A 12,896-nucleotide genomic window follows, 5' to 3' on the forward strand; every position below is an offset into this window, starting at 1 on the left:
TACCCCTAGATTACTAAGAGTTATAAAGGTTGAATTAAAAAGGTAAGTGCGCAGCAAGGCATAAAAAAGGTAAATAAAAAGCTAATATAATAATATATTAATAACTAAAATAAAATAATTATATATTATAAATAGCTATTAAAAATATTAAAAAAAGTGTAAAAATAAAAAAGTTTAGCTATTTAAAGCTTAAAGCTTTATTATAAAAACTAAGTATAAAATAAAATAAAATATACAAGCCTAATAATACTAATATATAATTAATATTATTAAAATAAATAATATAATATTTAAAAAATATAAAAAAAGTAAATATAAAATATTTTAACCCCAGGAATATAATTTAATAATTAAAAAGTAATAAAAATATAATAAAAAGGTATATACTTATAGTAGGTACTTTTAATTAAGTTATAAAAAAAACTTAAAAAAAATTATAAAGGTATTTTAGTATTAAAATTAAAATATTATACCTAGCTATTATAAGTAATAAGATTATATTTAAATTTAAAAGTAAAATAAAGTAATTAAATTAATTTTTTATACTTAACTTTAAATATAAATTATATATAAACTATAATAACTTATATATTTTAAAATAGCTTATTTTATAGCACTTAATAAGATTTATAATTTAAATTATATTTTATAAAATAAAAAAATAAATTTATAAATTACAAGAATATAATTACTTAAAAAAAGTATTATTATTATTATTATAATATTATAACTATATAATATTAAAATAATATAATCTAGCGGCCTAAGGCCGCTAAATAAAAAGATTTTAATATTAAATTAGCTATATATTAAGGCAGCGGCCAGTTATATAATATATAAAATACTAAGTTTAACTTAAAACTTAAACTTAAAAAAATAGCAATTAATTCCTACTATAAATATACAACGCCTTTCTTATTATAGTAATTCATGTTCTCCTAAGCTTAGCGCAGTATATAAACACAACTTATATATTTTTAGTAAGTAATTATATTTTACTTGTATTTTTTATATTTATTATATATATAAATTTTTAAAAAATACTATAATTTTATAATTACTTATTATATTATTATAATACTATTATAAATCATGTAGTTATAATAAGACTATGCTAACTCTACTATGTTCCCGAACCAGCCAACGGCGGGATACCTAGATGTGTACAGAACTTCTGATTTTCATCGAGCACTTTATCCAAGGGTCATGCCATTTCCTGAAAAGCTAAGAAGAACTACAACAACCACAACAGGCACAGACAGTGGTACTATTACTCGGTAACACCCTCAATTACCCCTGGACCCCCAACCAACCCGACAATTTCGCCCACTTACCATTGATCCTCATGATACAATTTGTCTTCAACCCACAACATCGCCAACTTACCCTTCACCCCAGGCTCGAAAATATGCATCGGGTCATACTTAAACAAGTTCCTCCCCCAGATTATATCTGGATGGTTGAACGCATCGTCATTTGTGTCCAGTGACTTGTACGCGATATCCGTCCACCGCTCCTCAACCTGCAAGGTAGGCACAAGCTCCCCCACCTTCTTCCGAATCGCGTCCCACTGCTTTGGATAACCCACATCGCCTTTCTTCTCCTCCCACGTCTGTTTCGGGTGTATCAAATAAGCGTGGATATGCTCGTCTTCGATCACGTCCGGGTCTAGAGGCGGATGGTTCGTCCCGCCTTCCGCCAACATGTCCAGGACAGTTGCCTCGAAGACATCATCTTTGGACTCTCCGGCCTTCCGCCACTCGGGGTCCGGGTCGAACGAGACGTTCTCAAACCAGTGCGTGGCGTACACGGCCTTGCGGCTTATGATGTACATGGTCGTGCAGCCGCAGAGCCCCTCCGTGCCCGTGCTCCACTGCTTTCGGCGGGCCACGCTGCTGAACTCCTTCACCACGGCCGTGCTCATTTGCTCTGCGGTGGCTCCTTCGACTTCCGGGGCAATCTGCGCGCTGACGTTGGGCAGCTCTTTGGCGTAGAACGCGCCAATGTCTTTGTTTGGCAGCTCCATGCGCTTTCCCAGGTGGATGCTGACCGGGTGCGGGGAGCTGCCATTGCGCTCGAAGCGGATGTAGCCCAGTGACACATTGCGCGAGGCACTGGCGCTGAGCGTGTCCGGGACCATGGCCGTGTCGGCCGATGATGCCAAGATGGGCCCGCATTTTCCCCGGGAGGAGCGTTTGGCCAGGTGTGGTGTGCGCTGTTCGAGCTGGGAGACGTCGGTATCTCCTGCTTCGTTGTTAGTAAAGGCATGCGGCTGAAGAGACTATCCCTGGGATGCTTACCGGCACTGAACACGTTGGCAGAGGCTGACAGGGCAAGCCATGCCAGGGGTAACAGTAACCGCATGTTTCAGCTGGCAAGGGGCACGCTTTTTTGAACGGGTTAAGAAAGAAGGCGTTGTGTATTGATCCCAAGTGCTCTGGACATTTTGTTGCGAGCGAAACTAGCTACACTTATAGGGAGGGTGTGCAACCAAGAGTTGAAGCAGGGTCTGGCTATCCTATACCAACTGCTTGTGTACTAACATCAACTTTGCGCAGTTATCTAATTGATAGAAATTGCGGATTCTGTATTAGGAAATAGACCCGGCTCTCCAGCAGGGCTCCACCTAGGGCTCAAGATCCACACTAAACAATCCCGGCGGCCCCTTCCGCCTGTCTCCGCGGTATTCGGAGAAGCCGAAAAAAACCTAAGCAATGCCACCTTCCATACACCGCTAGCTTGGCTATCTAGAATCTAAGGTTGGCCAGAGTAAGATTCGAGGAGACGGAGTATCTCCTCGCGGGTCTCAACAGGCGAGTCTTCCTCCGCCACCTGCGCAGGGGTCAAGCTACCGATTTTCCTGCCGCATGATACAACCGTGGGGTCCGCACCCGCCTCCAGTAGCATCTTAGCGAGATTAACCTTGCCGACTCTCACGGCAAGGTGCAGAGGCGTGCCCCAGTCGTTAGAGGTAACGTTCGGATCCACGCCCTTGTCCAGCAGGAACCGGGTCATCAGCTCGTGCTGGGGCACGCGCGGCATGAGAGAATAGAAGAGGAGAGTTGATTCTAGCTTTGCGCCGTGTGCGAGGTAGAGCTCAATCAGGGAAGTGCTTGGCTCCCTGGTGCCCACGATGGCACGGGCAATAGGGGGGATCCCTTTTGCGCCGGGCCGGTTAGGGTCTGCCCCGGCCGAGAGCAATAAGGCCGCACATTCGGGATTCGAAAACATCCTGGTCAAATTAGTCAATTAGCTCTCCGCCGAGGCATTGCCTGTTAGGCAAACGTACGGGAGTAGAGGCTCGCCGGTGGAGAGCCTCGCGTTGGGGTCCAGGCCACGCTCAAGAAAGAGGCGAACAATGCGAGGGTCCTGCTGGAGGTACTCTCCGGGGAGAGAGTCCACTGTCCAGGTTGAGACGCTGGCGCCAGCATCAAAAAGTAGCGTCGCAATACCAACCTGCCGCATTCGTGTTGCGTACTTAAGGCCCTCGTTAAGCTGTTCGACGGTTAAGCGGCCGGTCGCGATGGCTTCCTGGGTGCTTGGCAGGTCGCCAAAGCGGCAGGCGCGGCAAAAGGCTCGGTGGAAGGCATCGTCAGGCTCCATTGTAACAAGATGCCGGATAGCCGGTTGATGTGGTGAGATGGAAACTTGAGCGAGATGAGAGATGGGGATGGTAGGAGGTAGCGAAAAGACAGATAGTTCACATGCGCACGGTGTCTTGTGACAGTTCCATATTGGCCAATCGGCTAAGGACCCTAGATCCGCTCCGATAGCCGATCGAAACGTACCCTAGGGTCTTGACTGCCCCTCCAGCTCATCTTCGGACTTTTGTCGAAACAGCCATGGATGCCGAGAGTACAGAGCCTCGTTCGGTTGCTCCATAGGGACACTGATAGAACAAAGAATATCATTAACACTGGGACGGAATATAGGATGAATGGCCTTTAACCACCTATCCAACTGCTATGTAGACTGAATGCCAGATATTTAAAACATGTCTGTTAGCCTCGGGCTCATCATTAGCCAGGCTATGCTAGGAGCCTCAGGGGCCGGAGAGATCATAACAGTCCAGCCTCACTGTATTCCGTAGCTCATCAAACTAGTGTTCTCAAATATTGACCAACTGAAGCTTCGGAGATTATGGTGAGTCTGCCAATTGGCTTTTTCACACGATGTTACCCCTGAGGGGCTCTACGGGAAGCCGTTCCATGCCCTAACTGCTAGCTTGAGCGCCAAAGGGTTCTACCATTAAGCGATGTCTACAACGCTAGTATAGTATCCAGATCGATTCTTGGCCATCGGAACATTCTACGTCTTTGTTCTAGGTCACTATGCGAACAAAATGAGGAAGGAAAGAGGTATACAGCTCCCTTCTTCCAGAGACATATATAAGGTGTACACCTGGACAGTCTCTATCAATTGATCGAGAGCTTGACGCATTATCCATCGGTTGGAAGCAATGGTGTTCTCTTCTTTTCTTGTTATTCTGTTCACTTTATCATCTTATTGCAGTGCTGATGATGATTACTTCTACGTCGGCGATCTCGCGCAATACACCACAAATGGAGTTTGTCTCCCTATTCCGTCATAAAAGAAAGGCAAACAAGAAGAAGAGGTCTAACACTTGCATTCTTTAGGTCCCATTTCCCAGTCTCTCAGGATCCGTGATCGATGTCACTGCTGTGGGCGATCCAGCCGACAACGGGATCCTGGTGTTCCTGTCCCCGGATATGGAGGCCAGCCTCAAGTCTGCGATGGACGGCAATTGCGCGGAGGTCAATTCGGGGTGCTACCAAGCCGTGATGGATGTTCTCGAGGACACCGACAATGTGCTTACAACTCGCAGCCTGGAGGAGCGCCAACTGGGCTGGCTCGCGGCCGGAGGTGCCGTCATTGCCGGGTTACTATACCCGCTCTTCTACGAGAAGGAGGAGCAGTATATTCCGGAGCCGCTTGTAATTCCCCCGGCCAAACTGGAGGACTCTTTCAATATGGAGACAGCCACTGCTATCGTTATTGTTACGGAAGGAGGCTCCGGAATGACGGTCACGGCTCCTCCGGAGCAGGACAAAGCGACTGGGTGAGAATGTCCTCCCGTGACCTCTACTCGAGGCACTACCTCCATAGCTAACCGCCACCCAGCCCCCCAGCCATCATTACGACCCTTGCAAGTGCCGGACACGGAGGGAGCGCTGGAGACGTGGAAATCCAGCTCCAAGCAGATGTTGCCGATCACATAAAGCTGCTCCTCTCCGCCTCTGACAACACCAACTGCGACGTGGGCGACGACTTCTTCAACTCAAACACCATCCACACACGCGATGTCGACCTCAGCAGCGTTGCATGTGGCGCCCAGAACATCCTCGCCGACGGCATCAACCGCGACGGATTCCCCAACTGGCTCCTTATGAATCCGGCAAGATTCCCATGGACCAATGCAGAGGTTGTCGCCGCCGCCAACACGGTTATCCGATGGGCGCTGAACTCTGCAACAAGGCTCAACGCGGCCATTACCCCCGGCGAGCTTCAGGGTCTGGCTGTTGGTGCGTTCGCCCTGTCATGGCTCTACTTCAATAACGGGAATATCGCCTCAAGCAACATCATCCCTGCCGCCTCGCTGCGCGGTGGGCCCAGCGCTACAAAATGCCCTCTTCAGACTGCTGTACAATGCGGCGCGGAGTGCGCAGTGCACTCATGGGCGCCTCAATTCGACTGCACGACGACCTGCTCCACAGTTACCAGCTGCAACGCACAATCGACGATTACGACGACAGCTACGAGGACGTTTACTGCTGGCTCTGGATCAACGGGTCTTCCGTCCGGAGGCAAAGGGCAGCAGATCGCAGTGGCGTCGTACATCAACCCGCTTGCCGACCCTGCCGCCTGGAACCGGCTCATCGCGTACGATTCCGACAAGATGCCCATCCTCGTCGCCAACGTCGTGAACGGCCCCGACTCGGCAGTCGACTCGGACTGGGAGGACGTTATTACTCGAGGTGCAGCCTCTGGGAAGACTGTGCTCGGCTACGTGCGAACCGGATATCTCGGGGTGAGCACGCAGAAATTCACGACGCGGTTGGGCTCGGGAAATCTCGCCGACTGGACCGCACAGATTGAGGAGGACATCGATATGTGGTACACGTTGTACGGCGATAATATAGGCGGGATTTTCTTCGATGAGGGCTGGCCTGAATGTGGTGGCAACAATGAATACGTTGACCTTTACAAGTATATCAACAACTACACCAAACGCAAGCATCCTGGTGCATTTACAGTTCTGAATCCCGGGTCACCTATGGCGTCTTGCTACGAGGATACCATGGATACCTTGCTTACCTTCGAGCTGTCCTATGATGCGTACAAAAACTCATACACGCCCAACGACTGGACGCCCAAGGACCCCCGCAAGCTCTGGCATATCATCTACGACGTTCCTGAGTCCGCGGTGGCTGAGGTAGCCCAGCTAGCTAAAAAGCGCGGAGCTTCGTTCATCGAAATCACCAGTGACGTGATGCCTAATCCCTACGACACCCTACCCGGCGAGTCCTACATCCAGACAATGATGGATGCAATTGACGGCGGGTCGCTGCTGAACAAGGATGCATCTTCATGGCCATCAAAGGGCAGTGCCGGTGCCGTATCTGGACTCTCAGTCCAGGACTCAGACTACAGCTCCGCAAAGCTCTCCTGGAACTCCGCCTCCAACGCCCTCGGCTACAACCTCTACTCAGGCTCCACGCTCATAGCAAGCGTCCCAAGCTCCATGACGTCCCTCACAGTCGGCGGCCTGGATTCCGGAACAAGCTACACCCTGCACGTCAATGCCGTAGGAGGCAGCGGAACCCTTGGCACCGCCTCCAACACGGTAACCGTCAGCACGAAGTCTCTACCAGGCGGGAACACCATCACAAACTACAAGGCGTCTCCGGGCCCAGACTCCACCACATTCACCGCGGACATCTTAGTCCCCTACGCCTTCATCCGCCTGTACATCTGGGACTCGGTGGGCTGCGACTTCGACTCGGACCCCGGGTGGAGCGTCAACTTCAAGGTCGACGAGTACGTCTGCACTCACTACATGGTCGAGGGCACAACGCTGTACAAATATAGCGGCACGCTACCGGAGGGCTCCACGGCCCCGCCCTGGTCCTGGTCATCCATGGGCTCCATCACCCTCGAGATCACGGACTACACGTATAAGTGGACGTTGCCGCTCGGGACATCGACCGTCGACACGAGTAAATTCGTCGTCCAGGCGCAGGGATACAACCCGCTCATTAACGTCTTCCAGCCGGACCCCGGCGCTTACGACTGTAAGGGGTCGAGCATGTGCACGACGCCGGGGTTGTTGGCCTGGTGCGACCATGCTGTAAACTATCTGTATCGCGATGACGACCCGTTCTATAGAGCCGGGTGAGTCCCTCCTCCATCACTCTTTTACACAGGGTGTCCCCCTCAAATATGGTATGGTACTAATCCGCCACAGCGCCGGCTCCCTGAGCGGAAACTGCTGGGGCGATCAGACGCGAGGCTGCGGCGTCTTCATCCAGGGCGACTCGACCTGCACGATCAGCGGGAACGATATGTGGAATGCGTATCAGGATATTCGGAACATCGGGGGCTGTTCGAAGTGTGGTTCGTGGCGTAGGGAGGACGGGTGCCTGGTTACGATCAACTATGTTTACCAGTGTGATAACCATGCGGCTAAAATGGGAGTTCTGGATTTTGTGGACGGGGGGAATAATAATACTATTCCCGTTGGCACTAGGCTTGGGTCTGGATTTATTTATGGGAGTTAACTTTTCTAAAGTTGTTTATAGAGTTCTTTTAGGGACGGTTGCATTGTTGATTCCCGGTATTACCTAAGACATGTACTGGGCTTTGATCCCATTGTTCGAGTCGGCGCTACGGAATGTCTCTTACAAGTCGAGTCAGGTAGGCATATTCCAGTGCCGATGTGCTACAATCATACCAACCTCGGGGCTTGTTTGGGTCTTCTGTTGTCAAAGTTCCAAGGGTTGATTTAATGACAGAGCTCACAGAGCATACCATGATAAAAAAAATCCACTTAGAAGCTCAAACCTAACCCGGCTATTCTTGATTTTCCCGCCTCTTGAATAAAGCCAATAGCATACTTAGGTCTGCCGAGGTATTCTCTATCCGTGTTAACAGAGCTTCAAAATAATGGGGCCGACTTAGACAGGACACCGACAGGCTAAGCATCCGTAGGTATCTACCGGGCTGAATAGTACCAGTATATCATCGAATACTCCGTGGAACTTCGAGGAGGATGCCCTCAAGGTTTAGACAAGATACATGATAAGTCTGGGAGAGCTAGATGATTTTCCTTTATAGATAGGTATATTAAAGAAGTTGTTGGAGTGGAGGTCTGGTAGGCTGCAAAAGCCACTGGAAGCCCCTAGCCAGATTTAGCTTTGTTCCTAGTGCTTTGCTTAAAGGGGCTAGTATTATTATATATTATTTTTCTATTAGAAATTCTATATATAGATTTTTTTAGCTAGATTTATTATTATTTATAATATTATAATTTTATTTTATTGTCATGGCCAATATTTTTCTATTTAATATTACCAGAGCCATCCTAGGGGCACTCTAGAGTTAGTGCCTTAGGTAACCTAAGCTTTAGCCTTAGGATGCTAAGACAGTATTGTTGGAGTATAGTATACTGCTTGCCCTATTATAGCCCTTGCCTATTAGCTTAGTTAGCTATACTAAGTATAGCTTTATTATTATAGCCTAGCTAAATATAATTTTTAAGCTTTTATTTTTAAAAGGTTATATACCTTAGGTAGCTCCTTTTATTAAAATATTATATTTATTTATATATAATTACTTTTTTTATTACTATTTTTTTTTAAAATTTATTTACTTTAAATACTTATTAAGTTAAAAATATTTTTATATAATATTAGGATTTTTAGCTGCCTAGTATAAATTTTTTAATTACTTATTTTATATAACTTTTATACTACCCTTATATATTAAGGCTATATAAAAATTTATTTATAGCATGGTTAATATTACTATTATTATTTTTAACCTTTATAAAGTTATTATATAACTTAATAATTAAAAAAATTATTATTTATAACATAAATTCTTTAAAATTGCATTTTAATTTAAATTATTTTATTTTTAGCTTATTATTATTAAAAAAGTTTTCTTTTCTTACAAGTATTTACTAAAGCAAGCTATTATTATTATAAAATATATTAATAAAAAATAATATAGCTTATAATTAAGTTATAAAGCTTATTATTAAAAATTAAATTAATATTTAAACTTTTTAAAATATTAAAATAAGCGTAAAGCAAGGGCGCTAAATATAGTATAATTTTTTTTTATTATAATTTTTATAATTAACATTTTATATATAATATATAAACTAAATTTTAGCCTTTAAAGTATTATTTAAGCCTTTTATTACTTATAAAAGCTATATAACTTATTTAGCACTAGTTTTTTTTAAAAAGCTAGTAAATACTTAATATAATAAAATATACTAATTAGTAACTAAAATAGTTTTTTATAAAGTTTAAAAACACTATTATTAAGCTAGTAATTATTTAAACCCTTAATTAATAAGCTATATAATATTTTTTTATTATAATAATTTTTAGCTTATATAGCATATAGCCCTTTATTACTTAGTTATATATAATATTTTATTAAAGTATTAATAATATTTATTTACTTTTTTTATAATTTAAACTTAACTAGATATAAATATTTAAAATTACTTATTATATTATTAATATTACTAGCCGCCCTAGTTATAATAACTTTATTCTTATTAAGAATTATAGCACTATATAGTGTATATATTACTAGTTATATAATAATTATTTTTTTTTTACCTATATTAAAAATCTAGTAAACGCCTAGTTATAAAATAAAGGTAATAACTTTAAAAATACTAGTGCTAGCGCCTATTAAAACCACGGCGGTAAATTTAAATACTATAAAAAAAAGGTAAAAAAGGCTGTAGCACCTCCGCCTTTATAAATATTATATAAGTAAAAAATACCACTACCAGCGCTTTATAATGATTAGCTTAAGGATTAATTTAAGGTTCCTTATTAGCACCTTTACCTAATACTTTATAGGCCTTTTTAGGCACTAATATTATTAATATTAACTTTAACTTTATATACATGAACTTTATATTTATATAATTAAATTTTAACGCTAATAAGCTAGATTTTTATATTAAATTAACTTATATAAATATTAAACTAGCTGTTAATAATAATTAAATACTTAACTTTAGTGCCTTTTATTATATAATATACTTTAAGTATAACTTTATATTATTTAAATATACTAAAGTTTTAATTAAAATAACTAATAATAATAAGTTTTTTACTAAAGGCTATGGTAATATTATATTAGGCGTTATTAATAAGTTTAGTATAAAGTAAATTAAAAGTTTTTTATTAAAAAATATTTAGTACGCGCCTAGCTTAACTTATAATTTATTATTAATTAAATAGCTTATAAATAATAATATTTATATAATATTTAATATTAATATTACTATTAAACTTATATAGTATAAATCCCTAGTTATATTTACCACCTTGCTTAAATCCTATTATTATTTTTATTTAAATATTAATACTTTTTTTAAGGTAATTACCACCCTTATAAATACCTTTATATTTAGTTAAAGTATAATTCTACCCAAGGGTTTAATAATAGCCAGGGTAAAGGTTTTTAATAAGGTAATTTTTATATATTTAGCCTACTATTAAGCTGCCCACGCCTTTAAAAAAAAATTAAAATTTTTTTTTAGTATATTATTAGCCTTAAATTATATAAAGGCCTGCTAGTTAAATAATATAAGCTATATATTATTAGTAAAAAAATAGCACTTTCCTTAATAAAGTAAAATTTAATTAAGAATCTTAGCCGCTAGCCAGGTAATATTATATATATAAATATTTACAGGCCTATATTAATACACGGGTAAATAAGCGCCTTATACTTTATTATATTTATTAATAAAGCCTTTTAGTTTTACTAGGTATTTATTATAAAAAAAAAAACTTTTTAAAAAATTCCTTTAACTCCGCAACTAGCTGTAAATATAACTAAAGTTAAAAATAAAGTATATTTACTATAATAACACTTTAAAACACTAACTACTTAAGTTATATTATAAAAACTATAGCATTATTTTTAATTTAGCACTAAAATATTACTTAGCACTAAACCTAATTACTAAGGTAAAAAATTATTATATTATTAAACTAGTTATATTTATTATAATAAAAAACTAACTTTTAAAGTTTTTTTAGGATTACGTAGTTCTTGCTATTATTTATATTTATAACTATTTTTATTATAAAATTATTAGTAAAACGCCCTATAAAGCACTTAATAAAATATAACCTAATATTTTTTACTAGCACGTGCTAGAATATAAATACTTTTACCTTATTTTTAAAAAAATATATAAAATAAAAATTAACCTTTATATAGCCAAGGGCTGCTTTATTAAATACTTTAAAAGTTTATATAAAGTTTATAACCTTAAATTAAAATAAGTTACTATTTATAATATTATTTTTAAAAAGTTAAGCACCTTTCTCCCGCTACTTATAAATAAATATAATTTAAATATTTCACGCCTTGTTACTAGTAAAATAAATAAAAAAAAATTATATTTTTAAAAATAAAAATATACGCCCCCTGGCTTTAAAACTTTACTAAATTTTTATAAAAATATTTTTATTTTTTATAACCTAATTTCTTAACCTTTTAAGGCAAATCTAGGATAAAAAAAACTATTTTAAAAAAACCTTTTTAATAATACTACTTATAACCTGGAGTGGCTTTAAAAATACTAACTAACTAGTATTTTTTTAATACCTATATTAAACTTTTTAATTTAAAAATTATATAATATAAAGCCTTAATATTATCCTGCTTTAAACCCCCCCCTTTTTTTTTAAAAAAAAAATTTAAAAATAATTAATAAAAATTATAACAGCCTAGCAAGGCGCACCCGCGCCTTAGGGGCTAATACCTAGTATTTTTTACTTTTAAAAAGTAAGATACACTGCTTAAATTATTTAAAAAAGCTAAGTTAAATTATAAAAGAGTACCTTAAATTAATAAGTATAAATAAACTTTTTTTTATATATAATTTTAATCTTTTTTTAAATTATTTTGCGTGATTTTTTATGGATTATAAGCTTACCCTTAATAACTTTATTAATAATATTATTTTTATAGTAAACTTTAGTAAACTAGATAAATAAAACTTTGCTTTTAAAACCTTAAATAATACCGGCTATAAGCTAAAAATATATATAAATATAGTTTCTTATTTAAAGGTAAATAAATAATATATAGTTATTTATAAAAAGCTAAATAATTATTTTTTTAATAGCACGTGGCGTGTTATTAATTATTAAAAAAAAATATACCTTTTTAATTTTAAATAGGTATTTAAAATTAAATATAACGGCACCTATAAAGCTTGCCTAGTTATTAAAAGCTTTTATTAAATTATTAGCTATAATTATAAAATTTATAAAGTATATATAGCTATTACTAAATTAATATTTTTTAAATTTTTTATTATGCTAGCTGCCTGCTATAGCTAGGTACTATACTTTTTTAATATTATTATTATTTTTTTATACATAAATTTTTTTAAAAAGATTTTTATTAAATTACTTAAGAATAGTAAAATTACTAGTAAATATAGCTTGCTTTTAAAAACCTTATATAACTTAAAGTAATTACTAAAAAAGTGGTATAAAATGCTTACTAGCCTTTTTATTTTACTTAAATTTATTAAAACGCATGTGGATTATTTAGTCTTTACTTATAGCTAAGTATTTATTTTTTTTTATATAAATAAT

General features: G+C 38.5%; 3 protein-coding genes across 3 annotated transcripts; 1 reads left to right on the forward strand and 2 right to left on the reverse strand.

The window, feature by feature from the left end:
* Positions 1-1,330: 1,330 nt before the first annotated feature.
* On the reverse strand, positions 1,331-2,364 carry DSM5745_08058 (uncharacterized protein; the record flags this gene model as incomplete). Its single annotated transcript, XM_026750074.1, has 2 exons — positions 1,331-2,244; positions 2,301-2,364. 2 exons carry the CDS (start codon positions 2,362-2,364, stop codon positions 1,331-1,333), a joined length of 978 nt encoding a protein of 325 aa, XP_026601078.1.
* A 390-nt stretch (positions 2,365-2,754) lies between these two features.
* Positions 2,755-3,603, reverse strand: DSM5745_08059 (ankyrin repeat domain-containing protein; the record flags this gene model as incomplete). The annotated part of the gene is made up of 2 exons (XM_026750075.1): positions 2,755-3,232; positions 3,290-3,603. 2 exons carry the CDS (start codon positions 3,601-3,603, stop codon positions 2,755-2,757), a joined length of 792 nt encoding a protein of 263 aa, XP_026601079.1.
* Positions 3,604-4,459: 856 nt separating this feature from the next.
* On the forward strand, positions 4,460-7,799 carry DSM5745_08060 (uncharacterized protein; the record flags this gene model as incomplete). Its single annotated transcript, XM_026750076.1, has 4 exons — positions 4,460-4,567; positions 4,638-5,080; positions 5,143-7,413; positions 7,487-7,799. The coding sequence occupies 4 exons, from the start codon at positions 4,460-4,462 to the stop codon at positions 7,797-7,799; spliced, it is 3,135 nt and encodes a 1,044-aa protein (XP_026601080.1).
* Positions 7,800-12,896: the final 5,097 nt, after the last annotated feature.

Source organism: Aspergillus mulundensis (genome assembly GCF_003369625.1).
Source record: "Aspergillus mulundensis strain DSM 5745 chromosome Unknown scaffold_9, whole genome shotgun sequence".
NCBI classification, from domain to species: Eukaryota; Fungi; Ascomycota; class Eurotiomycetes; order Eurotiales; family Aspergillaceae; genus Aspergillus; species Aspergillus mulundensis.